The 27,236-nt window shown below is 35.2% G+C and overlaps 6 protein-coding genes across 27 annotated transcripts in view; 2 read left to right on the forward strand and 4 right to left on the reverse strand.

Moving 5' to 3' along the window:
- The window catches only part of LOC107263352 (transcriptional repressor CTCFL), an 8,511-nt gene extending 6,830 nt beyond the window's left edge, over positions 1–1,681 (reverse strand). For 10 of the 12 annotated variants that reach the window (XM_015730443.2, XM_015730439.2, XM_015730445.2 and 7 more), the window contains exon 1: positions 669–1,681. The gene's annotated coding sequence lies outside the window, so the exon portion shown is untranslated. The other 2 variants (XM_015730435.2, XM_015730434.2) reach the window with 2 other exon arrangements.
- A 300-nt stretch (positions 1,682–1,981) lies between these two features.
- LOC107263355 (motile sperm domain-containing protein 2) lies at positions 1,982–9,872 on the reverse strand. Of its 3 annotated transcripts, none has more exons than XM_025080760.1 (9): positions 9,738–9,872; positions 5,863–6,009; positions 5,615–5,792; positions 4,893–5,259; positions 3,846–3,921; positions 3,617–3,723; positions 3,325–3,525; positions 3,105–3,239; positions 1,982–2,871 (listed from the first exon to the last, which is right to left on the reverse strand). In XM_025080760.1, the coding sequence occupies exons 2-9, from the start codon at positions 5,969–5,971 to the stop codon at positions 2,689–2,691; spliced, it is 1,356 nt and encodes a 451-aa protein (XP_024936528.1). In that variant the 5' UTR covers positions 5,972–6,009; positions 9,738–9,872; the 3' UTR covers positions 1,982–2,688. The 3 variants fall into 3 exon arrangements, with proteins under 3 accessions (XP_024936528.1, XP_015585939.1, XP_024936529.1); XM_015730453.2 differs by lacking the exon at positions 9,738–9,872 and adding an exon at positions 6,481–6,816; XM_025080761.1 differs by lacking the exons at positions 1,982–2,871; positions 9,738–9,872 and adding exons at positions 2,884–3,021; positions 6,481–6,816.
- On the forward strand, positions 4,344–8,165 carry LOC107263359 (protein POLR1D-like). 2 transcript variants are annotated; one of them, XM_015730463.2, is made up of 3 exons: positions 4,344–4,657; positions 7,523–7,550; positions 7,628–8,165. In XM_015730463.2, the coding sequence occupies exons 1-3, from the start codon at positions 4,603–4,605 to the stop codon at positions 7,842–7,844; spliced, it is 300 nt and encodes a 99-aa protein (XP_015585949.1). In that variant the 5' UTR covers positions 4,344–4,602; the 3' UTR covers positions 7,845–8,165. The 2 variants fall into 2 exon arrangements, with proteins under 2 accessions (XP_015585949.1, XP_015585948.1); XM_015730462.2 differs by lacking the exon at positions 4,344–4,657 and adding an exon at positions 6,798–6,932.
- Positions 8,153–22,663, reverse strand: LOC107263351 (carnitine O-palmitoyltransferase 1, liver isoform). 4 transcript variants are annotated; one of them, XM_015730430.1, is made up of 16 exons: positions 22,319–22,663; positions 14,501–14,661; positions 14,276–14,412; positions 13,901–14,177; positions 13,498–13,821; positions 13,229–13,428; positions 12,956–13,160; positions 12,725–12,832; positions 12,590–12,615; positions 12,104–12,169; positions 11,657–11,719; positions 10,814–10,928; positions 10,468–10,737; positions 10,238–10,387; positions 9,954–10,163; positions 8,153–9,882 (listed from the first exon to the last, which is right to left on the reverse strand). In XM_015730430.1, exons 2-16 carry the CDS (start codon positions 14,639–14,641, stop codon positions 9,781–9,783), a joined length of 2,394 nt encoding a protein of 797 aa, XP_015585916.1. In that variant the 5' UTR covers positions 14,642–14,661; positions 22,319–22,663; the 3' UTR covers positions 8,153–9,780. The 4 variants fall into 4 exon arrangements, with proteins under 4 accessions (XP_015585916.1, XP_024936516.1, XP_015585918.1 ...); XM_025080748.1 differs by lacking the exon at positions 22,319–22,663 and adding an exon at positions 19,086–19,141; XM_015730432.1 differs by lacking the exon at positions 12,104–12,169.
- Positions 22,504–26,454, forward strand: LOC107263353 (negative elongation factor D). 4 transcript variants are annotated; one of them, XM_015730451.2, is made up of 12 exons: positions 22,504–22,639; positions 23,327–23,505; positions 23,563–23,782; positions 23,854–23,961; positions 24,025–24,174; positions 24,258–24,388; positions 24,467–24,654; positions 24,725–24,977; positions 25,051–25,261; positions 25,324–25,464; positions 25,559–25,688; positions 25,777–26,454. In XM_015730451.2, exons 2-12 carry the CDS (start codon positions 23,327–23,329, stop codon positions 25,809–25,811), a joined length of 1,746 nt encoding a protein of 581 aa, XP_015585937.1. In that variant the 5' UTR covers positions 22,504–22,639; the 3' UTR covers positions 25,812–26,454. The 4 variants fall into 4 exon arrangements, with proteins under 4 accessions (XP_015585937.1, XP_024936527.1, XP_015585936.1 ...); XM_025080759.1 differs by lacking the exon at positions 22,504–22,639 and adding an exon at positions 22,693–22,711; XM_015730450.2 differs by lacking the exon at positions 22,504–22,639 and adding an exon at positions 22,730–23,074.
- LOC107263360 (protein stunted) lies at positions 25,860–27,200 on the reverse strand. Of its 2 annotated transcripts, XM_015730464.2 has the most exons (4): positions 27,041–27,200; positions 26,621–26,751; positions 26,481–26,506; positions 25,860–25,988 (listed from the first exon to the last, which is right to left on the reverse strand). In XM_015730464.2, the coding sequence occupies exons 1-3, from the start codon at positions 27,067–27,069 to the stop codon at positions 26,493–26,495; spliced, it is 174 nt and encodes a 57-aa protein (XP_015585950.1). In that variant the 5' UTR covers positions 27,070–27,200; the 3' UTR covers positions 25,860–25,988; positions 26,481–26,492. The 2 variants fall into 2 exon arrangements, with proteins under 2 accessions (XP_015585950.1, XP_015585951.1); XM_015730465.2 differs by lacking the exon at positions 26,481–26,506.
- Between the last annotated feature and the right edge of the window lie 36 nt (positions 27,201–27,236).

Below are 27,236 nucleotides of genomic sequence, written 5' to 3' on the forward strand. Positions count from 1 at the left end.
GGGGGAGAGAGAGAGAGAGAGAGAGAGAGAGAGAGAGAGAGAGAGAGAGAGAGGAAGGAGAGGCAGAAGCTGATGAAAATGTAGGTAACACGCAATAAGTAGCAGACAGTGACGGTGATGTTGACGATCACTTATGATAATGATAAAGGCAAAGAGTCTAAAGGGGGATACATGTAGAAATACAGTGAGCTCCGAAGTCACGACGTGGAACGCCATGGGACATGTGGAGGAGGCCAAGCGAGGAAGGACGCCATGAAGAAATTATATGAGGCCGTTAGCGGTGAACGCGTGGAAATGCCCTTAGGAGTTCGAGGATCGGAAACGGTGAATTTTTGCAGGCCGCCGGGGGCCCAGAAGCCGCGCATTCTGTCGGGGAGCTTTTAAGACAACGCGGGTGCTTTCGATTTCAGGACACAGGGGGCATTAACGACAAAAATTTCAGAAAATTATCACCGTCGGCGCTGTCATCAATATGGAGGACGCAGCGAAGAAGATGCCGTCCGTTCCGTTTCGTGCCACGAGCGACTTACCGTCGTACCGCGTTTCAGCGCATTATCGCGGCTCGAAATCACACCGAAACCATCGTCACACACGAATTTTCACACAAGCACACGTTTTCAGTATCTTATATCACCTACCAAACGTTCAACCTCCAAATATTCACTTACCTTGTAACTCGGAATTATTCGTGTGAGGGCGTTGTGTAAGAGTCGCAGTCCAATATGGCCGATCGAACTCTGAAAGTTCAAATGCTGCGCGTTAGGTGCTGCGCAGTGGCGCGCGTCATTCGCCGTGTTTACACCACACGACTCGTATTATCATTCCTTCATTTCCGGGCGCTTTAACGACAAACCTTTCCAGGAAGCTTTCGGTTTCGCTCTACTATCAGACTTCTTTTTTTCTCCTTTTAACACTCACGTCGAGATTCATGCTTTCGTTACTAAAAATTCTACTTATCCGTCGAGCATGAAGCTTTTGCGATATTAAAGGCGTCGCCGCGGAATGCGTGCGCGTCGGACGGGCAGGACGCGTGTGCAGTACTGCTGTGATGCGGCTTGAAAAAAGACGCCTCGTGAAAAGGGCGGGAAATCCAGCTGGAGGGAGAAAAAAAGTTACAAGCTTTTGGAGAGGGGACACACCCATTCATTATATATCCCTACTATAATACAACTGTATTCTTAGCAAGTTTACTCGGTCGAACCGCATTACTATTTTCGAGATCGGAGAGGATCAGCTGATATATGTATATGAGTGGAATTATTTTATTTTATTTTGATTTTCATATATTCGTTTATTCTTTCCGTACAAATTTCTATTCGTGATATAAATAAAGCGTTAGAAAGATTTCTTAGGACAATATGTAAGTCTTGTTAGAAATTACGCAGGCATTAACGTACTTTAATTTACCTCCGATATATCATATCTATCTTATATCATATAAAACGTAGGAAACTATAAATCAAGTTGAATATCAATATGTCTATGTCACATGCTACAAATTGAAATGATTTGCACGATCTTCAATCGCCCTATGAAAGAATTATTCGAACTATAAGCATCCAGACCTTGAATATAATTTATTTTATCGGATATTGGAAAAATTACTTATATATTTATATCGAGAATAATATAATTCTCTTAGTTCTTATATTCTCCTGTATATGGCTGTCATGTAAAATTCTATTATACTATGGGTATATATATACAAATTTATATATTTATTTACGTATTCAAAGAGAGAATACTTAGATACCTATACAAAGAGATTGTTACGATTTTCTTTTTCTTTTTAAAAAAGACTGACTACAAGGCAAATTAGACAAGAGCTATATTTTGGATTTTGTTTGATCTCTTATGAAAATAGAAATTATCTTTCTCTCTGTAAGTGGGTTTCATTACTCATATTCTTTATGTGAAAAACATAGTCCGAATTAATGTGGAAAACTTAATATATTTTTCAAAATAAATTTAGAATTCAAAATGAAAAATTGTACGTTGATATATATTGTAATTTTATCTATTTAATATCAAACTATTGATGAACTACGAATATGTATTTATATTAAGCGTTTCTCTGGAGATAGTAGATGGACAGTTGCTTAACTGTGAGGCGAATGAAATACTTGTGTACATTTGTGGCTTATCGAGATGCAGCATAATCACCAGTAATATAATACATATAAAAGCTTACAAAAATATTTCTAACGCAGCTTCTTATGGCTCAGTAACAATGTGCTTTATAAGACATGTCACATTTGCGCATGCCATATAGGTGTTCTGTGAAACACCATTGTAATTTATTTAGCTGTTCATTTCCTGTAAATATAGATACTTGCCCATCGAAAAAAACCTATTAACTAAGTGACCTGTTTCCATCACTCTAATTCTATATTTCCTTGCATACCACCTACAATTTATTTAGTAACGGGTAGAAAAAAGTGTCTATAAATATATACGAAATACAGAAAACAATAATCTGCCAGAACAAAATAACAATATTAGCATGACGTACGTAACACGTTGTGACAACAAAAATTCCCACATAATGTCGGGAGAGAAATGCGTTTTTTTCTTAATGACAAAAAAACAATTAATGAATTGTCTAAAATTTGTTCAATATATCCCTCACCGCAGGTGAATCCCTTCGTTTCTTTTTTGTTTTATAAATTACAATTCTTTCATGAAAATCTAATCTACACCATGATGCATATGACAGTACTGTTCTTCGGCAGCGTTTCTAATATCCGACCTTAGTATATATACGATCGCCATAGCAAGTAAAACTGTTAGCATTATAGATATTATTTGCAGTCGTTTCATATTAGTCAATTCCACGTGCAGTTGTCTATGATTGTCTTCTAGCTGCGTTATCTGAAACATTAGGTGAAAAATTGTTCTCTTAGAATCCTATGGCAAAGTAGAAACACAGGGCGACCTCCTAACTCTCTTTGCAAGAAAAATGCTTAAGATAAGTTAATTGGCTTTTTGGATCTTTGCAAGGATTTCTTTCAAACAATTTACCTGAAAGAAGTACTTTAAATAATAAATCTTATAAAGCTGTGAATGTCATCACGAATGTTCTCATTAAAATTAATTGAATGTACCTTTGAAAAATATTTGTCAACACCACGGTCGCTCGCTGCTGCACTGTTTGATAAGATAGATGACCTGACTTCGCCATTTTCAGTTCCACCATCAGTACATCCTAATCTGTGTTGTTCGGCACCCTTGCCACCAGTCTGTTCAGTTTAAGTAAAAGCACTTTGTATAGTATCAAAACAAATATTTTCTTTTTCAACATCATGACAGAATTTTAATACAGACCTTCCAAAATTCAGTTAACTCCTGGGACGTCATTTTTGTATCCTTCATTGGCAGGCACATTACTAGAAATCTGTCATTTCTCAATAAGCCATGTACGTTGTAACCTGGTTGCAATGTCACCATAACATTACACTCTTGAGTAGGCATCACAATGCCTGTACTGGGTCGTACTCGAAATTTTTCTGGAGAAGTTGTTTTTATCTGAAGAATGAAAAAAATTTTTTAAGATCTGCTGGGTATTTCCTAATTTCTCACCTCAATGTAGTAATAGGAACATAATAATAGTAGGCACCTTGTATGAAAGACACTTGTCCGTAGTAAGATTCTTGAGAGTAATTGTTCCAGAGACTTCATTACCTTCTTTATTAAACGTTATGGATTCCGGATCCACGGATAACACTGAAACATTAATTGCTTAAATTATTAATGAAATATAAATGATATCATGGAATTTTTCTTATCGGTCACATGCACTCTGAGTAAAATTCCACTATTCATAAGATACAGTATTAAACACTCACTGCGTTCTTCATTGGACTGATCACCAAAACCACTTGTTGCTTGCTCCGACATTGGTGACCCTTCAGCAAAATGTACCTGAGTATAAAAATCCAATGTGAACCTCAATAAGATTCCATTAATAGATCCAAAATGGAAAGAGAAGAACGAGAAACGAAGATCTATAGCATATAGTCTGGTAGCATCTGCTTTTTATTTCTGAATCCAAATATAAACACCGGATACGGTGTAACTACGTAACTGCCTGTTTAAAAATATAGCGCTATACCAATTTGCATTGAATAGACATTATTCGCAGAAATTCTGTGATAAATGTTTATTAATATAAGTCTCGATTGAACGAAAGTACACAGCATGGAATGGTGACACCAAAAGTATAGCTATATTCATGTTAATTATGGTCTATTCATCAAGAGTCAATGAGCTTTATAATTCACTGTATCACTTGTTCCTTCAGTCATCTTAAAGTGATTTCTCTATTGAAGAAGAAAAATAATACCTCAGCACTTTACTCCATGTTAAAAGGGTCAAGTGCAATGTTGTGACTCCTTCAAAGTGATATGGAGGAATGACTTGCGACTGGGAGTAAGAAGGCTGAGAATGCAAAACACAAGCTGATAGTAATCGGGTAGAGCAGAAGGGGAAAAATGCAAAAGAAGCTAAACGTTCTTGCTGACTCACTAGAGTGAACCAAGTTATATTAGTTTAAACGTTCCTGGTTTTTTAGCAAAATGCTGTAATTAACTTGAGTGAGATGATATGAGGGACTCGTACAGGAACGAGAGGGGGTCTCCGTTTACGATATCCAATCTAGGTCAGTGACCTCGTTGACGTAATAAAGATTTCAGTTGGAAAAAATAGCCGATTGACTGTATCGATTCGCTACCCTTGATTGCGCGGTGCTCCAAATCAGGCCACATATTTTTGCTCGTGCAGTTGGAGATATAATTTCTGTTGCATTTGTTTACCACGTGACTTGTTATATTAGTGAATATGACATCGCGAAAGATGATATTTCTGGAACAAGTTATAAGTCTCTATTTTCAAACCTTTTTATTCTCCAATCGTCCATTCATGACGGCTGCTGCGGTCCGCACTTCTGGCAGAAAGGTGAACGTATAATCGTCATTTCCTCCCCAGCATTTAAGCGCGTCATTCGGTTCGATAAATTCCTTCATGTTTGATTTGTTGACGAATTTTATTTTTGGTATGGCCTTCGCGGGGAGCCATGACTTGATTACTTTAAATGCTGCATTGAGGATCCAAGGCATTTCGTAGATTATGATGTAATTTAAGAAATTGGGATAATATGTTTTAAATAGACCTATCAGGTACTTGGTGAACTCCATGTCCATGTTATTGAGGCCTGTATCTGCCATATCAAACACTAGAGATATTTGGTTCCCATTTCCTTCTCTGTGAGACAAGATAGAAAGCATAAAAATGTATTTACTTTATATATTGTGAATCAGTTTTATAATTTTTTATATTTCAATGTTTTCATGCACATGTGCTCGACAGCTAAATAATAATAGATCGGTTATGTACCACAAACATTAAACAGTAAAATATCCCCTTGGGATATCAGTCATATGAATAAGGATATGTGATATGTTTCTCAGTAACAGCAAACACAACACATATTCAAGTACAAGTATATTCATAGCAGTATCGATATGCCATACATTGATATCAACCAACATTGCTATAGGGATTACTGTTTCATGAGATCATGTGCATAAAAGAAATATCAAAAGATAATAAACTTCACCTCTCTAATCTCTCGAACCAATAAACAATGCATCTTTGGAGTTCTTTAAAGTCTTTAGCTCCCTTTACGTGCAGCTTAGATTTCACAATGAAAAGAAATTTTCCATCTTTATCTTTATTGTGAGAAAAGAAAATACCTTCCTCAAGGTAATCCCTTCTGACAGTATGTTCAGTAATATCTGTAATGAAATTAGCTTATTTGAAAAATCCAGTTTTAAAAGTATGTACATGGATTTTAATGACTCTCACCATTGCAGCCAAATTTCTTTCTCCAGTCACAACTCTCCCAAAGCATACTGAGAGATTCCTGAACATTCAGGTCATTGTGCTCTAAAAACCTTTTTAACCAATCATCCATGGTTTTCACCCTAGCAATATCAGCCGGATGAAAACCACCTGCAAATATTTAAATATTATATGATTAGTATTGGCTAATTCTGATTAATAAGCACTTTGAAACAGAAGAATAATTGTCTTATAAATATTAATACACAATATTATTCATACTATTAGTCAAACAAAAAAGGCAGTCAAGGATAAAACTTACATAATTATGTTTAATTAATACTGTGACTAGATATTAACACTTTACTGATGCTACATTCCCTCAACAAACATCATCAATTACTTATTATCATCCCGATATAATATTATTTTAACCACAAAATTGAACAAATAATGGGCATAATTTGAATTTTCCAAACATAGAAATTGTCTCAATTGTTCATTATTTAAACGCTACTTTCTCCTGTTTCGTTAAAATTTTATCGATCAATCAGATAATGAATCAGTTACAACCAACAACTTTGTTGATTTCAATATTAAATAATAAAAGTCAAATGATTTGTATAAAGAAGTATATTATACCAGGATCAGGTGCTCCTTCATTTTCTAATTTCGTAAAGAACCTTTCACGAAGATCAGCAATTTGTTGGGCGTTCACTTCCATATTCGGCGAAGTTAGAATTTCGTCGATGACACTTTGACCAGCCGATGCAAGCTCTTTGGTGATAACGTTATTGATAACGATTTATCTAAATTCGAGATCGGTACGCGAAGCCCGGCACGACATGAATGTCGATGAATTTCGTTCCGCGGTACTTGGGATTATTTGACTAGAATGACGCAAACGTCTAAACGAGGATCCTGAGAGTCTTTACATCAAGACAAAAAATTCGTTTTCAAAGTCCATGTGTCATTGAGACCAAACCTCGAGTGAGTTTATTACAAGACTACGGGTGTACTCATGGAGACAGCTGGAGATGAAAGACGAGATACAATAATAAAATCGACTTCAGTCGATGGTGGGGAATCTGACGGTCCGACATTTAATGACATTGGTCGCCTACTTACTACAAATAAAATGATTCATTTACTTTTATCCGGCCAATAGGCTATTTTTTCGATATCTTCAATATTGATGCTTGGTTTACAATTTTTAAAACATATATTTCTCACGGTCCGTCTGTGTCAAACATCAATTTTGAAGATTCGTTTTATTTCAGTGAAAGTACTGCGATTCTAACTTATATGAAATTAGGCTAACCCTAGGACCCTTAAGAGATTGTGGAGTACTTCCGTAACATATTATAGTTTTCTTCTTGTTATAGCATTAAAATATTTAAATAACGCGGGTGCTATTGTATTACGTTCTCTTACGACATGTAATGGTCTATCGATAAAAACGAATATAACCTATGAACATTGTTTTATGTTTTATGTATTATGTACTGTTGATTTTTCGTGATAGCGTCGATTCTCATATGCATCATAGCTCTTGGTGATTGTTGTGTAGCTGTCAATTGATATTAAGTATTTGACTTTTCTGATGATGTAATCTAAAACATTGTAAATTTATCATATAAATGACAATTGGACTGAAGTTCATATAAATGTTTATGCAAAACAGGCACGATGGATGAGGAAACATTGAACAGGTAGTTATTTCATCATATAATTGATACTTGAGGGATAATTGTTTTTATGTCAAATAATTATTTTCTTTTATACAAAGACTCGCGGCAGAAGCTTTACTCGAGGAGGCTAAGGTTGGTGCCAGAAGAGCTGAAATAATGGGACCCAGTGGTTGGATCAAACCGAAGGAAACTATCAACAAAAGATTTCTTCATTCAACTTTGCGCAATGTAGTGCTGTCAAATAAGCATCGGACATCAAAGAAAGACAAAACACATGAGTGTAAAACGCAGAGAGACACAAATGACAAGAAGTGAATAACGTGAGTGTAAATATGTATATTAATTTTAAAGTACAAGAAATTCTCAAGTGTCTTGCAAAGTATGGCATTGAATGTACTATGCTCAGTACAAAAATATATTCTCATTGTATTCTTTGATCAGTCTAATTAATGAATATCCATGTGGACAGAATAGTTGCAGAAAGTTAGAAAAACAATGCGTTTTATATAAAATGTTTATACTTGATGAAACAGTATCAAAGTATAGTTATACATTATTATCTATTTATTTCAATATTATGTATGATAATGTTGATGGGAAGGAATTTTTAACAGAGAAAGAGATTTGGTTGTTCAAGTGGTGTATTCTTGTTTTCCTCCTGTCTCTTTTTTAAAATAATGAAAATTCTTATTGAAAACACAATATAGATGTATGGTATTTACAATTAAGAGGATAAAATCAAATAGACGCGATTATTTCTTACACGTAATGGTTGGTTGCTACAACTCCACTACGTTACCTATAGAAATAAATAAAAATAACAATAACACCACCATAAACATTAGTTGGTTTTAAAAGCACCAATACCATTAAATGTACTTTTAACAAATATATTATAGAGACTGTAGTCGCATAAACTCCCATTGTATAAAACTATTTATAGTATTAAAACAGTTTGCATTGATAGGTTGCACATATTAGGTTTATGGCATTATTCAATAATTCTGTATAAACAATATTAACGCGATCACATTTCATTAAAAGTTTTGTATCTTAATGATCTTCAGGAATTACGGTGTCTAATATATTACCGTCCACATCACGGTAGAACATCCATTAATACAAATAATTTATCATTGGCGTTCAAATATATCAAATGTCTAATAAATTGTTTTTAAACTTATAACAGTCCTGGGTATCTGCGTTCTTATTTGACGTGATGTTTATCAATATGTAGTGTAAATGAGTATTTACTATTTCACTTACTAAAGTTATCAGTAAGACTTCAACCTTAGTATGTAAAACTTTAGTCACGCTTACCTACCTCTTGGAAAACATTGTTTATATCTATCTCCACTCAATCTACAATATTTTCATCCCCACCACGCTAAATTTAATCGCAGTTTTTCATCATCGTCTTTCAGAAGCGCAGATAAACAATGAAATTAGTGCAAAGGTAACAATCGAATTCAATTTGTCAAATAACACAATATCAGATTGTATCACTGAAATCTGCTTTAACAAATTGATTAATCATTAGGGTAATAAGACACAGTCGTGCTAACCACCACATGGGGTCGGTTGTGTCCTAGAAGATTTGTAGCGAACAATCGAACATAACAATGAAACATTCACGTAGATGTACGACGGACTTCGTAATTTTTGCAATACGTTTAGAAAAAATATTGATTGTATTTGTTTCAATATAATATAAAGTGATTTAAACTAAAAAAAGATCCTACTAACGCTCGCTGGTATTAAAAATACTATGAAAAATACACATCCAGGCATTGAAACGTAGCCTGACGTCATACGGAAGCTGTATAAAACAGCACGTACTTATTACATGTGTTTCGAAAATTTCATTTCTACTATTATTAATTGATACCAGTAAGTCATCTACGGTTAAAAACAATAAGACTGCATGTGAATCGCCGCGACAAAGAAATTGCCACATAAGGAATACACAATCATCGAATTTAATTCCCTCGTACAGTCGAGTGTAAGTTCGCGCCTGACACGCTTCCAATTTGCGTTTCACATTTCTTTATGTTTTATATTTCCTACTTAACAGATGTCTACAAAATGATCGCGGCGGCAATAAACTATGTATATTTACAGAATCAAATATATCACCCCTTATATACTCGTGACTCACGAAGAGGCTTTTTTCGTTGTTAAACATAAATTCTGCTTCTTCGACATTACCTAAGTCATAGCCAAGAGGCGTGTGTGTTTGCAGTCAAAATTTTTAAGTAGATCCATTTCTTTGCTGCTGCAACTTCTTCTCGATGAAAAGTTCCCTCATGTCGGCCAGCGCTTTCTCTATGTGCTTCGCAAATCTCGCAGAGTTCTGTGTAACAGAGACAATCTTCTCAGTATCATCTATCATAAGAATTTACTTACGGGAACCTGAAGACTTACCGTCTGTGGGGAGCTCTGCTTGCTGGAAATATGAAAGAAGATCAGATCTTCTCCAGCTATGATATATGAGACACCATAACCATCGTCGGCTACCGGACCAAAACCACCCCCCGCCGAAATACAGTTGGGATATTTCTTCAGATCAAGCCGTGAAGTTTGTCCATGCGGGGTTTGCGACGTCGAAAGTTTCCACGGCTCGCTCAGAACTTCCTGATGTCAAAATATCAAACTGTCACATCCATGTACTTAAAAATTTTTAATCATCATCACGATAACTGACTTACTTTCAAAAATGGAGAATCGACCTCCAAATATTTTGAGACAACATACAGACAGAAAAGATGCCTGTCAATGCCCATGCCGCACATGGCGTCTTGATAACCTCTTTGATGCTGCTTGGCAGCTGCCATTATTAATCTATGCCTCTCATTTACCTGGAAATATGTAAACAAAAATTAAAATCATTATTCATAATCGTTAGAAACGCATGGCAGTACATCGATTAAAATCATACCGTCGATGATTTATCCTCCATTGCCTTGACCCATGCTGCAGATTCAATGGTACAAGGTCGTACCGTTTCCGTTCTACCCTCACGGAAGAGTCTTGTCATTGAAGCTTCATAAGTCAGACTGAAGTGGCCGGCGTCCCGGAAGTAAGCGAGTTGCAAGGCCAGTTGAATATAAGCATCCGGTGACATGCAACTCTCCTTCATGAAACCTTTCCCGTAAGCGTTGTGCACATAGATGCGCAGGTCGACGTCGTTTAACAGTTTTTCAGCAACCTGGATGGAAGTTTGTATACTCAATATTTACCCATGATTAATATACACAATAATAATGCATAACAATGAATCGTACCGCATAGGATTGCTCGATAACCTCGATGCACTTGGAACTGAGATCCCATTGAAGACGTGTAGGAGAAGGTGGTGAAAATTCAGGTGTACCCAGGGTATGACCATCTTCCTTGTATCTGGATTATTGAGAAGATACTATAAGGATACTGCCAGGTTTCTAAATGATTCCAATGACTTCTTGGAACTGGTATTGAAATTAGATGTAAATAGGATATGAATAATACATGAAATTCCCAAAAAAAAACTGTATAATAGTAATTGCTTTCTGGTTTCCTTACCAGTTCCGAGACTGTATAAAATAGCTAATCTAATTGCAAAGAAATATTCTTACATTGCACACATCCGATAGCAAAAAAGATATTGTTACAATTTTAATAAACACTATACATTTAATAGTAAAGTTTACCATGAGAATATATAACAAAGAGGAAGTGAGAGAAAGCCAAAGAAATACTTTGTACAAAAAAATACCATAACCACGAAGTACCGAAGTGAGAGATAATTCCATCAATAATAAGAATTGTGCAAAGTAAGCGGCGCATGCGCAGGAGATATTTGAAGAAAAGAAATTGCATTCAGAGAGTGAAAGTAAAAGTAGAAAAAAAAAAACTACGCAATGACGTAGAGTACAATTTGAAGGGTCAATCACACAATCAAGCTCTACGTTCGAGCTCTCAAAACTAGCTGGACTCCAACAATGCTACGGTAAAGTAATTCTTCTCGTTAATTACAAAAGCGTCAATATCTCCTGAGCTCTGGCCATTACGCACACGAGCTAATTGAGTTTTGTTAGTAACGGTAGAATGAGTTATGGCAAAGTGAGCTATTGCGAGTATGAAATTACCCAGTCTCCACCTCAGTGCCAAGAACGTATTCCCATAGGTGCCCCATCACGGGTGCATCGGCCCTGATAACCATAAGATAAAGATAGTATATAAAGTGTGAATTACAAGTAGTTGCGTTTTGATGAAGTAGCACAAGGTAAGTCTTAATAATTAAAGCAATATGCAGATGTATAATAAACAAAGAATCCTTTTCAGCGCCAGTCACCAATTTTACAGAGGCCTCGTGGGTGAACTGAAATCTCTCTAATTGCAAACGTCTACATATAAATAATAGAATACAGTGTTTAAAAAAAAGATTCACAAGACTACGTAAATCTTTGAAGGTTCGTACAACGAGATCAAGCGAATTCAGGCGTACACTTAAGCATACTGAGAGTTAGCCAGTTACAGATAGGTAGAGATAAAACTATAATATTATAGAGCTGGTGCATTTATATGGTTCTTACTCTACGCTGATGGTTTCCTCGGAAAGCACGTACTCCCACATGTGCGACATCACTGCAGCATCTGCCCTGCTCATTACTTATCATTACATGTGGGGTCTTAACGTCACAGTCATGAAATATTATTTCACGAGAGTCACCACGCAGTTGCGAAAGGCAATTAACGTTAATCAATCAAGTTAATTCTTAGATATGAACAATGACAATCTTCGCAATACGTGTCTCGTGGTAACTCTTTTTGTTTGTTGAATTTCATATCTAAATACTTTTTCAACGTATACAAATAAATACTTTAATATCAAGAGACATGCTCGTGATGTACACAGACTATTTGTGAGAAGCCGGTGATAACGTAAATGTGGATATTGCGATTAAAATCTATTGATTTTTTGTTAACTTATATTAGATTACCGATATGGCTTATCACAGATAGTAGCACGAGGATATTTGATGTACGCTAAATTACTAAATAAACAATAATTTACTCACCACGAGTGTTCCGCGTTAAAACCAATCTGCAGAAAGAAAAAAGTTCATGGTAAAAATAAGAGTGAAAATGAATAAAATTTGATTTTTCTCGACGGTTTGCTTATACTTATATTTCTTAATTGTAATTATACTCACTCTGCCATTTGTTCCGATGCACAAAGTAAAAGATTTGTCGAACCACCTGTCGTATCCTTTTCCATGGAGTAAAATACGACCGTACCTGTCCAGTTTTTCTGGATGAGCCTATAATAATATATAAATCTATATTTATATTTGAGAGGCGCAATGTGCAGGTTTCATTTGTATAATGGTTTTATACGATCAACAGTGTGTTGTGATATTGTGCACATGATCAATTGAAATTACCTGATCGAATTCGTATGGTACATCATCCAAGGCGACAACAAAAGCTGCTTTTTCAATAAGATCCAAGGATGCTTTATTTACTCCTTTTGCAAAATGTGTTCCCCTTGTTCGTGCCCAGGTCGTTCTTTCCCCAGCAGTCAGTGCAGCAAGTTTTTCTTCTCCTTCGACTGGACTAGACTTGTCCTCCAAGATTTGTTGAATTTGACTGTAAATAATAATGAAAATGATAAAAGGATCCTATTATAAATTCAAGAATCATCATCCGATACTTACATTTCAATTTCACAGGGTAGTAGAATTCTGTTTTTATAATAGATCAAAACTTTGAAGTATCTTCCCTTGTGATATACTACAATATGCTTTGAATCTTGATAGTGAACAATTTTATCAGTTTCGATTCCAGGTATCCTGGTCGTATTGAATAATCTCTCATATTGCCAGGAACACAGCGGAACGAGTCCTTGGAGTAAAATCTGAAAGGATATAATATTGGATTTCAAATGTCCTGGAAAATTAAAACAATTTTGGATTAATTAACCTACTGGTTCCAATTCTTGTCGTTCAATAAGACGTCTGTACTGCAGAATTGCATGAATAGTATTAGCTGCTCGTGATGCTTGGATTTTTGTGGGATATAAGAGGATGGCATCAATTCCATAGAAATTTGAGTTCACCATTAACGGCGATCTTCCGCGAAGGTAAACATATTCTTCCCACCAATCAGACACGTAATTTGTAGCCCACCAGGACTTCAGGATCAAGTAACGTTGAAGCTTCACGCCAATACCTGCTTCAAATTCTTTAGCTAGACGTTCCATACGAGTGTAATTTTCATCATCCAACAATGGTCGTACGCTGCGTAAGTACTGTTGACATAAAAAAGTGAATTTAGTAGTTTTCATCTAATGGCTGGTGTCAGAATAATTTATTTGAATAATAACAAACCCGATCCATAGTATCTTGTACAGATGGCAGTGGTAGCCTTGGCAAGGAACCCTGGAAGCTGTAAAGCATTGGTTTGTTCCAACCAGAAAGTAGCTTCACCATGGTTGCCCATATTTTTGTGGTGATGCTAACTCTGCTACCTTTACCTCTGGCTTCATACATCCATCCTTTGTACATGAGCAGTAGCTTTAAAGTATACCGAATTGCATATATCACTAATAGCCATAGTATGACTGCGACTAAAAATGATCCTACGAGATGCGCCGTTATGGAAGACCTATTTTATGTAGAGACAGAAAAAAAAAGAATATTTCAACTAAAGAAAACAAAAAAGAAACTTGCTTCAAACATTCCAAAGCAAAGGTAAAAACTTACCCAGGAAGATAAGGAGCCACTCTGCCAACAAGATCATAAGGTACTTTGTATCCTACAAAATGTACTGCTGTGACAACTGCTACGGTCAGCCACAGACTGTGCAACGAAGCAGGGTACACTCCAGTTTTCAAATTATTCTGGAAATGTAAAGTAGAAAAAGGAATTAAATACTTTACCATATCAACATACATAAGTGTAAATTATTGTATTCGCAATAATTCTTACCTGAAATCTGAAAAATCTTTTTTTCCAGGAACGAACGCCAGACTGCCACACAAGGTGAAGGACTTCTCTGTCAAAATTGACATCCCAACCTTCGTGGGTGATAGAGAAGCTAAAAGCGACAGCTGAATGGGCTTCCGCCATCCTGGTAACTCTCTGTCAATCTGAAGCAAAGATCATACGCGATGAGCACAATGTGGGCATCAATGTGCATCACCTGCTTGAAATGTAATATCTGCATACACACACACACACCTATATTTAAATAAGATACAGTATAAGAAACTAAGAACAGTCATCTCAGACTGACATTATAGCATAGGGTAGATGCAGATAGCCAGTTGACCTTACTTACGGCCATAATTGTAAGAAAAAGTGAAACAAATAGCTTGGTGCAGCTACTTACATTCATCTTAGCCTACGCAATCTTAGTGTTACATTAAAATTGAATACCGATATAATAAATCAGCTCTTACAGAGTATTACAAACAGATCTAAAAATCATACATCTATAAAATATCAAATTAATTCATCAGCTGTTCATTGATAGCATTGATGTCTCCAGTATACAAAACTTTTCAATCAAAACGCATCAGTCACACTAATCTCAATGAATATTTAATTTATTTAAATACAAAGAAATTTCGCATCATCATTATTGTCTAGTAAAAATTCATAACAGTAATACAGCACAGTTAGACTCTGATTAGAAAGTGAATAGTTTCACTCTGTTTTCACTTGTGGCCCCAACATAACAATCCCACACCATGAAGACCTACCCACATATACAGTATAAGTCAGAAGTGTTTTTCTTCATCTCAGGCATGCGAAAATACCGTTTGATTCTTAGCAAAAGTATTATCCCCCAAACAAACTTTTAAAAAGTAAAAATGGGTGTCGGGCCTTCGTTGACACCACAAATATTACAATGCAGTCAACGCGACAAAAAGAAGTAAGATCAGCTAGTCGGGTAAAAACTAAAATACAAATAACATGTGGAAAATAAAAAAAACTGAATTAAATTTTAAAAAATATATGAAATAATTTTTCAAAAATTGAAAAAAATTCCACAAAATCCGACAAGTACATAATAAGATTTAGAGAGACCATCATTCTATTAAAAAACATATACTTATGTACTTGTCGGATTTTGTGGAATTTTTTTCAATTTTTGAAAAATTATTTCATATATTTTTTAAAATTTAATTCAGTTTTTTTTATTTTCCACATGTTATTTGTATTTTAGTTTTTACCCGACTAGCTGATCTTACTTCTTTTTGTCGCGTTGACTGCATTGTAATATTTGTGGTGTCAACGAAGGCCCGACACCCATTTTTACTTTTGTTTAATTCAAAAAACAAACAGTAGCCACCTAGCGGGGGCTAGGCGAAAGGAACAGATTTCGATATATATATAGATATAGAAAAAGTGTCCCTTGGCTCGCATTTTAGAGCCATACTGCACGCATATATGTATACTCGTATACGTGATACTCGTTAACGCTCGTTGATTCGCTGACGCGGTTCACGTGCCCAACTCATACATAGCAGAGTATGTCCGTGCGTAATGTTTGGAGTAAATAACGTCCAGCGTTTGGCCAGGGCCGACTTCATCATACGAAGAGCCCGACACAACGTTCAACTGAACGTTAGGATTTTCATTTAACGAACACCCGGCCACGTGGAACGACCGCACACATTCCAATCTCTACTCTGTCCGTGAGAGTCTAGCTAGAGCCTTGGACTTTGTACCCAGCCACTACACACATATCTATATGCTTTTAACAAACAATTGCGTGAATCGTAGATATCTCGAATTTCGTTAGTCATAAATTTGAAAGTATACCATAAAAAACAAGTCAATTCATAAGAGATAAAAATTATGATAATAGATTTTTGATCCGATTTCTGATTGTTGATTCTCTTTCATTGATTATAACTACGTGTTAAAAACGATCATATGTGTATGTACGTGTACTTCGGTGTTTCTTTTGAAAAATCACTGTCATGATAGTCATGTAGACGTCATGTGGAAATGTACATTCTTTGTTCCTAGCTATAATAATTGTTCCATTAGCGTCGCCAATTACCAATGCGACAATTGCTGCATCGCGAAGGTCTCGCTTGCGCTGCTGTTTACTTCGCGAGAAAAGTTCAACTGTTTTACCGACGGATATTAAAGAACGCGGTTTCATAATCGAATTGTTAGCCGTAAGAGGTTCGAGCTGTCATCGGGCAATTGAAAATATATTGAGCGTGAATAATATTTACGTTAGTTCATTTACATGGTAGTTATTATCATGAGGTGTGACGAAGTTGTTACGAATGTCCAAAGTTCATATTTTCAGTATATACTTTGTAATGTCAGGTCTGTGAGAGTAAAACCGTTCATGACTAATGCTCCCGTACTTTCAATATACTCAATCTATTATTTGAGCTCCAAGCATACGCTTTTGCAGCATATCCAGCACATTAACTAGCGGCGAGCGCAGTTCAACCAGTTTGGTGTGAACGGTACATAAAGGACATTCACTTGTATTAGGTGCATACAAATCTACACGTGATCAATGACACCAATTTCTAACTTAAAAAACACTATCAGACTTCTCGCTACAAAGCATAGTTCTACATGCATACAGGAACTAAGTAGGATATGCAGGCACCGACAGGTTCTTCGTCTGAAGAAATATAGGAAATATTGGATTATAAATGTCTAATTAGTGCAGTGTGCAATATTACAAATTGTATTTTTAATTAAACATGAAGATAAATATTATAAAGTCTAGCTCTATGTTATAATTATCAAGGAAAGTAAGGAGTGAAAAGTTTATTCTCGAATTCAAGAATCATAACAGGTACTATGAATCGACACAAATGACAGCTATAAATCATCCGATTAATTAAATAAATCCTCTTCTGGAGGCTCGACTCTTATACTGGTCAGATAAAAGGCACTTATCAACGACTGTATGCAGAAACGTAAACACATTTGACTCAAATACGCCATTTACTCCAGGGAATAAATTAGCCGCCGTGACTATTAAAAGATATTGTACTACGAATCATTCTGATTAATTCAAAGACGAAAAGCCACTGCGAGTATAGATACAAAAATATAAAAACAACGTAAGGAGCCACTTAAGAATTAATACGAAATACGTGCCATACGTCGACGACGTCAATCCGATGATATCGTTTATTAATTCCTGCATAGAAAAATGGCATCGTTTCTTAAGTTTATTTATGCGGTAGACAAAGGAATTTTATTATTCAAAAATTTGCAGAATAAACGACTACCAGTCTGCCATGAATATTACAGTCTAGACATTACTATCGTAGTAACGTCACTCTATTGCAATTTTCATAACCTATACAACCTTCAATAAATTTCAAGGTATTTCTACATGAAATAGAATACATCGTATAACCAGTGCGTGTACGTGTGATAATTTTGAGCCACGTACGTTACCTATGCACTTAGCGTATTGTCGAGTAAAGGCTGAAGATACACTTGTGCCATACTTTATATGCATATAATGCTATATATATAGTTTCTATGTGCTTCGTGACGTAACTTCCGGCGGAAAGTTCGCCATTGTTGCGCGGTCGCGAGGATCGTCAAGGCGGAAATTAAATCACTAAAACGCGCGGTAAGATCGACAGAAACATTATTGTGTAACCGTTGACGTATTGAAGAAGTCACGTGTCAACATTTTTTTTTTAAATTTAACCGACACGGGGATTTGTATTATTCCGTGAAGGAATGACAATGAAAACAGGAAGGAAAAAAAATGTAACCAAATAGAGTAGACTCAAATAAAAATTGGGTAAAATGGTCGAGACGTCATCGAGACGTAAAAAAAAAAGTTCAAATTCCAACCGGTCTGAACCGTCGAGCCAAGGATCTCTGGGTCCATTAATACCGCGGACTTTGGACTGTGCGATCGTTCCTCGTGAAAATCGCGAATAAAAATATTACTCGAATCTTATATGAATCTACCTCGAAGGTGACCTTATACACGTTTGTAGATAGACCGATTATCAAGTAAGGGATTATTATTTTATCGTGAGATTAAATTCCATTTAATTAAATTATCCTGAATTTGTATATTGAACTTTGTACTTCTGAAGGAAAACTTCGGACGCTTAATTAGTACGATTATTAATCTAACGAGATGACGACGTATTACTTAAACAATAATATATAAGACCACTTGTTATAAATTCAGCTTGAAACTGATAGCTAAACGAGTAATTATGTTTTGTCGCGAACCGTCACGTGCATTTGAGTAAGGTTTCTATTACGGCCAACGAACGTTGGCCCGTTACGCGAGGATTTGAAAATATAAAATGAATAAAACAACGTGCCGTACCAAAGTTCAATTTGGTACCCGAAGTTTCCTCAAATTAGACTCGTAAACAATATTTTGCTTGTGAAAGATAGTATTGAGATTAAGGGAAGGAAAAGAAAATTAATAATTCTACACGTTGCATGTCTACGTGTAAATTTATTTTTTTAAACGTATCCTACTGGAAATGGGTTACTAAATGAATATAAAATATGCAGTGGATTATATTTTAACTTATACTTTATTAATGCAACAATGGAAGAACCGACTGAACTGTTTCACTCTCTACAAGAGACTGAACCCTAGTCACAAAGACCGAGAGATCCTTGTCGTTTAAAGATAACTAGCCCTATGCTATTTCTAAGAAATCTGTTGTTTATGTTATCACTCAACGTCGATTTGTTTTTGTAAATAATAAGTTACTATTGAAAAGTTCTTATTATGAACGAGACTAAATAATCCAACATATCCACGCTTCATAGCGTTCAGAATTGTTTGAGTGTAGCTGTAGGTTCAAAGTTCACTTACTTCGTGGCAAATATACTCATTTGTTCTAATACACGAAATTTGTCTGAATAAAAATGTGTCTTCAAAATTGTCCATATGGTCGATATTGATTTGAGACTTGTGAACGATCAAACGATTACCACAAAGTGATACTTATTTTCCCTGTTCAATCAGGCGTACCTAATGAATAACGACGAATAAATAATCAATCGTATAAATGTGTATCAATAAGATTGACCTTTTGATTTCACAAAAAAAAATGCCATGCATTTATAATCCTGTTGCGCAAGAATGTTTCCAACAGTGCAGCTATAAATTTTTTCTGATAATTTAAACAATAGGCCCATCTTGATCCGAGGTCATTTCCGAGCTATTTACTCTCTTTTCATTATTACATATCAACTGTACGCGTAACAGTTTACCGCATGGACGTTATATCGAGCTAGCCAATACAATAACAAACTTGACAATTATCAAGTGTATTAATCGTTATCACTGATAACAGAAAAAAATCGCACGGCGAAGCAGTACTGACTAAGAGCATAAACATTATAATTATCTAGTAAACGTAAGCGTCATTAGACGATACGCTCGATCCATAAATTATTTTTGAAAACATTCTACAAGGACGTGTCAAATTATTTGTATAGATTTCATCCTCGCAATCTGACAACGCGTGATTATTAGAATTGATTAAGTACAAAGGCGATAATTGGCACTCAACAGTTTTTTCTCGATCGTAGAATTTTTCCTTTTACATTATCATTAGTCATATATACCCATGAATATTGTTTCTGTAAACTACATGGAATTCCCCAACAAGTAAACTTTGTACTGTTGTCATAGGCAGGGATACTCAACCTCATTTTTGTGCACGCTATTTTTTGGATTGAATCATATTATTTTTTATTTTCACAGTGAGGAACACTTAGAACATTAATAGCTGTCGGACGATATGTAAATAATTTCATGTATCCAATTAAATTGATAATGAAGATAAAATTATTAAGATGTTATCAGAAAAGATATTACAATATTGCAGAAGGCACGGCCGATATTATTCATAGTGATCTGACTGATTATGTAAAGTATAAATAATAAAAAAATGAAGATACCGATAAAATTTCAAGTGTTATACTTGGTCACGACGTAATAAAAAAATATAGAAAACAATAGAATCTGATAAGGAAATTTTTAATTAATCTAAACCAAACGTAATATTAATTACGGATCGACATTATAAATATAGTGAAATATTTTATTGGGTACCTTAATACTACTAATATTTATACGCTAAGACGAAACGTATTCATAATCAGAATTCGCTTTATTATTTGCGTATGTTGACCTCATCGACGATAGCCAAAAATTTAGCATCACACAAGCACATTTTTTTGCACTGTGCAAAAGAGCAACTCGTTGAGTCTGCAAAAATTAAATTGTGCACGCACACTCATTCTGCGTGCAATATAGTATATAAAACTGTTATATATTAATTGAGAAACTTCGTTTTTGATATACATACATGGCTTCCAATTATATACGTATAATTTTACTTCAATATTTTTGTCATTTTTCAAGCATAAAAATTCCTTCGTTATCATATTTATAACTTATTTCCGTTCTTTCTTCAAGTCGATTTCCACGTAACTCGTGTCCATGTAAATTTTCATTGCTATTATTGCCAATATTGTTCCAGATACTATACAGCCGATTAGATTGACAATAGAGACCAAGTAGATAGATTGTCTTAGGTCAGGTCAGTATACTATAGTAAAATTGTCTAAACAAGGTCGACGTATTGCACGTGATATATTTTTTCCCTTCCTTCTGGGTTGGAAATTGAAATGCCATAGAAAAATGTATGTACGAGGAAAATAATAATGTCAAAGAGGTTAGAACGAGGAAAATTGTTTGATTGTATTTATTGGAAAGAAAAGTAACACGTAAAGGAATCAATAAGAAAACAATGGCTTTGTATTGTCGTGACCAGCATTACTCATACTGCTTGCTGAGAATAGTTTTCAATTGCAAAGATCGATTTAATTGGGATAAAACACTTTCAAGTTAGGATAAGGAAGCACTAGTAGAGATTGTATAATTTGAGAAATTCTATTGATGACGTCAATCCTTATTTAAAATATAAACGATTTGAACTTTGGACAACCTCCGATGGTAACCTTGATAAGCAGTTTTAATTGTGTCGCAGTAGAAGTTTATCAAATTAATATTTTAAATGGTGTAATTCACATTGAGTATTAAAGATTCCCTCTAAAGTCAATGATAAGTCAGAAATGACTGGAAACTTTGAATCGACGTGTAAAACGACGTCTGACTGCGTGGCAGGTTTTCTTCATGCATTGTAAACAGTGTAATCTTTCAGTATTTTAGTTTTCACAACAAGATAATCAGTGTCTTCTTTAAAGTTATTCTCTACGACTTTGTAGAGACAAGTATTTCTCACCCGTTAAGGTGAATGCGCAAGAACTACAACAAGGCTGTTTAATAAGAGCGATTTCAATGTCCTGTCAGTGCACGTGTCGCATTCAAAATGGTATCAACACCTGCTTGGCCGCTGAGCGGGTTAATCATTAGTGTAATAATAGAAATAAATATCAAGAACATTGCTTGACCCACATAGATACAATGCAATTAAAACACAAGCGGCAATAAATTAGTCGTTAGAAATATTCAGGAGAGACTAGAAGCCATGTTTTTCGTCTACTTTACACGTACTCAATTTTTTTTCCTTCTCTTTAGTCTTTCCCTTTCTTGTGAGCCCTAGTACACCAAATGCACAGAACACGTTTTTGGATTGGCTATCGAAGAGGGTGTGTGGCCGCGCCTCCTACAACGAATATCTCCCACACAGCTGCTTCGAAAAAAGCTTGCTTAATCACTAATAATAGTTTACCTCCTTTTTCTAATTTCTTACAAACGATACAAATAATATTTTCTATACTCACGTTCGAGAGTGGATGAACGAGTGGAAAGTTAAATATTCAATTTCAAGGTATTTTAACGAGGCTCGGAGAATCCACAGTGTCTATACACGTTGGCCAATTCCAATGTTGAACACAGAACTATGTAAGATGGTTTACTACGGCACACCTCTTCTTCTACTGCACGTCGATCGCCAGCTTGTTGAACACTGAAGAACCGTAGTACGATTCTTTGGATAGATTTAGACTGGTGCCTGCCTGCGCGCGCGACGAAGACTTCTTGCCACTTCGTGCCGTTACGAAGTTTCTTGTGCAGTCACACCAGTCACACACGCTCCTGGGAATGTATGAACGCTAATCTTGAGTTCATGTATCTTTTTGGAATGTTAAGTGATTCTTCAAACTTTTCACGCTAGAGTGAGCTATTGTTTGGACTTTCATATTCACCGTTATTGGTCATGCTGTGGTTATCTGCAGCCGGTCAAACAGTTTGGGCTAGCTGGCATTCATCGACTACGTTTTCACAACGGTTTTTAACCGGTTTAGTTAATACCGATCTAAGGGAATAGACAAATCATTGACAATTCTAATTGTAAGGATTTGGGATTGGTCAATTCCTTTAGAACATTATTAAATAAACCGGTTTAAGTTCGTTGTGTAAACGAAGTCATCGTGTCTTAATACCTATACGGAGTTTAGTGTTTCGCGCGTCGGCATTCAGTTTGGTGCTGTTTTCGGTTGCTGTATTTTGTTTACAACGATTTTGAAGAAGTTTCTACGGTACAATTGTAAGATATTATTTCTGTAGTTTGTATAACAGAAATTGTGTACAGGATTATTATTGTTTTCTTAATTTTTTAAATTTATATTGCTCATGGATACTGTAAATCTTATAGACAAAATGATTGAGAATTTATAACCTCACTTCTAGTGTATGTTTATTGTTATATTTATATTGTTGTGATGGAAATTAGTTCTTGGTGTTATTTTGCTACATTTCATTTAATTAATTTTTGAACATTTTTACTCTAGATGGAATCTGATTATGATGAAGAACGTAGTGGTTGGGGGGATGATATGGCCAGGGGTACTGACGATGGAGGTGGAGAAGATGCGCTGGATAATCCACAAGAAGTGCTTAATGAATGCTTAGATAAATTTAAAACTCCGGATTATATTATGGAGCCAGGCATTTTTACTCAATTGAAGAGGTACATTCGCTAAGTAATGTTTTGCCGGGAAAGAATTATAACTTATACATATTGCAGATATTTTCAAGCAGGGGGAAATCCTGAACAAGTCATAGAATTATTATCAAAAAATTATACAGCATGTGCTCAGATGGCTAATCTCCTTGCTGAATGGCTTATTCTCGCTGGTGTAAAAGTAACTGATGTTCAGGCTATGGTAGAAAACAATTTAAAGGATATGATTCTGAAAACGTTTGACCCCAAAAAGGCTGATAAGATTTTCACAGAGGAGGGAGAAGTACTTGATTTGATTTATTTAGTTAATTTCAACAATTAGAAAGACTATAATTCGAAATCCTATTTAACTAGACTCCTGCGTGGTTAACTGAAATGATACAACATCCTACTTGGAGATCTCTTATATACAGACTAGCCGAGGAGTATCCAGACTGCTTAATGCTAAACTTCACGATAAAGGTTTGTAAATAATTTCAAAATACAATATTTTCCTTACACGCCAATGGTTCTTTAATTTTGCAGCTCATATCGGATGCAGGCTTTCAAGGTGAAATCACAAGTATTTCAACAGCTGCACAACAGATTGAAGTATTCTCAAGAGTACTGAAAACAGCCATAGCCGGATTTTTGCAAAATACTGAAAACTGGCAATCAAGTATTCAAGAATGTGCAGTAAGTAAACGCAGGCATAATCAATTCACAGTTTAATTATGCACCATTCTATGCCTAAACTCAAATATTCAATTTACCTGCAGAAAATGGTATGTCATGGCCAACATACATACGTCTATAGTCAAGTCTTATTACAAATCCTGGCCCAGGAACCTCGTGGTGGTTTCATGATGAAGAGATTGTCCCAAGAAATAACAAAATGTGCCCAGCAAAAGTAAGAGGAAACACCTACTCCCACTCTTTTCAATTGTTTGAATTGAATCAATATTTTCGACATGATGAAATTTTTTAGTCGGCACGATGTTACTCCAATTACAATGGCACTAAACGGAGCAGCTGGTAGCCCTGGAGCGTGTCAGGCTCTAGCATCCATGTTATCCAGAAACACATTAAATCCAGCAGATATCACAGTTTTATTTAGAAATTATTCTGCAGCAGAGCCACCCCCTATCGAGTTACTCCGAAATCCTCAATTCTTAGGTAAAAAAACAAACAATTAATTTATATATCTATCAAGAAAATAGAATCTTCATCTGCTGTCTTCTTACAGAACTTCTGGTTGATGCATTATTTAAACCTGGTGTTAAGGTGAATCCTGAACATAAGTCCAAGTATATATACTTGTTAGCTTACGCTTCAAGTGTATGCGAGACTTCTGCGAAGAAAGGTACTCAGCGTAAAGTAAATAAGGACGAATTGAAAATAACAGTACAAGCTATCGAGAAGGTCCACAATATTTGTAATATAGATAAAGGGTCTACGGAACTCGTGGCAGAATTGAATACGCTGTATCAATGCATTAGGTAAATTATAAAGTTAGAAATTCTAGTTACTGTACTATTTCAGGTTTATAAATACATTGATTCTAATTTATAGGTTTCCTGTAGTTAGCGTGGGTGTCATACGATGGGTTGAATGCACAGTAACAGAATCATCATATTTTAAATTGAGTACAGAGCATTGTCCTATTCACTTGGCGCTACTAGATGAAGTCGTGGGTTCGCATCCTTTGTTACATCTGAAAGTCTTACAATTGCTTGTACAGCTCTTTGAGAGTAAACAGGATGAACTTGAGATTCTTGTTCAGGTAATTGACATAGTAAACTTTAATCTTGTTGCATTTAATAAAATATTTGACTCCTCTCGCAGTTGGAATTAAAAAAGATGTTGATAGATCGGATGGTAAATCTTTTAAGTCGTGGTTGCGTTGTACCTGTAGTTTGTTATATTAAGCAATGCTGGCAACGTGGTGACACTGACGTCTCACTCATTCGATATTTCGTCACAGAGGTAAACTAGAACCTTTAAATGTGCCTCAATCTTAATAATTAATATTGTAATTCATGTGCGTTATTTTAATCCAAATTCTATTGCTATGTTTTAGGTTCTTGAAGCGATAGCACCACCGTACTCGGCTGAATTTGTTCAGTTATTTTTGCCTATGGTAGAGAATGAGGAAATTACAGGAACCATGCGCGGTGACAGTGACAATGATCTTGTTTCTGAATTTATTGGTAAGCTTTGGAAGCACCTGCTTATTTTTTATATTTACTACTTTTGTTGGTAGTCTGCAGTCACTAATATTTTCTTTATTTCGCACAGTTCATTGTAAGGCACACTGTCCTGTTGTAAGATGACGATTTAAAGTTTGACTTACGCAAAGGTTGAACAAAGGACAATAGTGATGGGTGCGAATGAAGTTTTTATTTTACTTAACGACAGGGATCATCGTAATACATAAGTTAACTGTTGTTAATGTGTATATAGCGGACGAATTCTTCTATCCATCTGTGATACAAGGATCTAGGTGCTCTCTGGAACAAAAAGATTTATCTTGTTGATATACAGTTCTAGTAAGATCTTTATTAGCACGCAGATTAGGATTAGTTCTTATTCTTTTCGAATATGTATTGTGTGCAATCTTGTTTTAAACGAGAGAAAAAGAATGAATTATGTTGTAAATGCATAAAAAGTGTTAACTGCAAATCTGGCATGGATAAAAACGTTTTGTAAAATACATTCTTTTTTTTTTAAAACTTGCTTTTATATATAATTTTACTGCAACGAGCATTCACGTGTTGTAGATGGAGAATGTACTATCTTTTCTTTTTTAGTTAAGTAAATCACATTAGGATGCAAGGATTTGGTTAGTTATTTAGATAAAAATACATATTATATAAATAATATATTGTTAATTAGAAAAAAGGTAAATCGTTTCTCTCAATGATCGTTATACAATGTTACAACTGATATGGAAGAAAAATATCAATTTAAAACACACGCCTCACTCAAAACTATAAACTTACTCATTTTTTTATCTAGTATTTCTCAGCTGTAAGAAGACCACGTAATGTATTATACATACATTGAAATATATATTAAAACAATGTATTTTAATAAATATCTATCAATGGTTAAATTATCTATAATTTTGAATTTTACTTACTGATTGGTTTTCCATCTTTCCACTGAGTGAACTTAATTGCAGATTCATCACGCTTTAGGGCTTCTACCCTCAAATCAGCTTTCAAAGCTTGACGAAGAAGCTTTGCAGCAATTTGAGAATAGTTGATGTAACTAGAAAAAAATATATATTTATTAGTTTCACAATTGCACCAATGCAATCAATGATTCCTACTACTAAAAGTACATACGGTTTCAAGCTACAGATATGTCACTAATATTTATGCACTGTAAAATACCTGACAATAAATAAAATATTAAAATGTGATTTATTTCTCAGTTAAACATTAAGTTAGGTTACATAACTGAAGAAAGAAGGATCAATACATATTTCTTATTCCATGTCAGGAGCTTAAAACTGGGATTAAGAACTAGAATATATTACAATTATATGATTACTCACTTAAGACCAGCCTGTCTCCACGCGGACATGTTGCTATTATTATTTGAATTCTCAGAAGAAATTCACTTCAGTAATCAAAGTGGAACTCCGTTCTGTACAAGCACTGCTATCGGTCGGGATGCCGGAAACTCGGAGTCTTTGTTAAAACTGAAGTTTGTGATGTGACATCCGGTAATCGTCAAACACAAAAATACCA

The sequence above is a fragment of the Cephus cinctus genome, unplaced genomic scaffold, assembly GCF_000341935.2.
Source record: "Cephus cinctus unplaced genomic scaffold, Ccin1 Ccin1_scaffold0153, whole genome shotgun sequence".
Taxonomy (NCBI): Eukaryota; Metazoa; Arthropoda; class Insecta; order Hymenoptera; family Cephidae; genus Cephus; species Cephus cinctus.

Coding starts and splice junctions, on each gene's coding strand:
- LOC107263360 (XM_015730464.2), bottom strand. CDS start 27,069: ATGTCCGCGTGGAGACAGGCTGGTCTTAA. Junction 26,752..27,040: donor TGGAGACAGGCTGGTCTTAA/GTGAGTAATCAT, acceptor ATTTTTTTCTAG/TTACATCAACTATTCTCAAA.
- LOC107263355 (XM_015730453.2), bottom strand. CDS start 6,562: ATGGAAGTGAACGCCCAACAAATTGCTGATCTTCGTGAAAGGTTCTTT. Junction 3,922..4,892: donor GACGATTGGAGAATAAAAAG/GTTTGAAAATAG, acceptor TTTTATACTCAG/GTACATTTTGCTGAAGGGTC. Junction 2,872..3,104: donor TTGACAAATATTTTTCAAAG/GTACATTCAATT, acceptor CTAATGTTTCAG/ATAACGCAGCTAGAAGACAA.
- LOC107263359 (XM_015730462.2), top strand. CDS start 6,860: ATGGAGACAGCTGGAGATGAAAGACGAGATACAATAATAAAATCGACT. Junction 6,933..7,522: donor CGATGGTGGGGAATCTGACG/GTCCGACATTTA, acceptor TATGCAAAACAG/GCACGATGGATGAGGAAACA. Junction 7,551..7,627: donor GATGAGGAAACATTGAACAG/GTAGTTATTTCA, acceptor TTTTATACAAAG/ACTCGCGGCAGAAGCTTTAC.
- LOC107263353 (XM_015730451.2), top strand. CDS start 23,327: ATGGAATCTGATTATGATGAAGAACGTAGTGGTTGGGGGGATGATATG. Junction 23,506..23,562: donor ATTTTTACTCAATTGAAGAG/GTACATTCGCTA, acceptor TACATATTGCAG/ATATTTTCAAGCAGGGGGAA. Junction 24,655..24,724: donor CCGAAATCCTCAATTCTTAG/GTAAAAAAACAA, acceptor GTCTTCTTACAG/AACTTCTGGTTGATGCATTA.
- LOC107263351 (XM_015730430.1), bottom strand. CDS start 14,641: ATGGCGGAAGCCCATTCAGCTGTCGCTTTTAGCTTCTCTATCACCCAC. Junction 12,616..12,724: donor GCATCGGAACAAATGGCAGA/GTGAGTATAATT, acceptor TTCTTTCTGCAG/ATTGGTTTTAACGCGGAACA. Junction 9,883..9,953: donor AGCAGAGCTCCCCACAGACG/GTAAGTCTTCAG, acceptor TCTGTTACACAG/AACTCTGCGAGATTTGCGAA.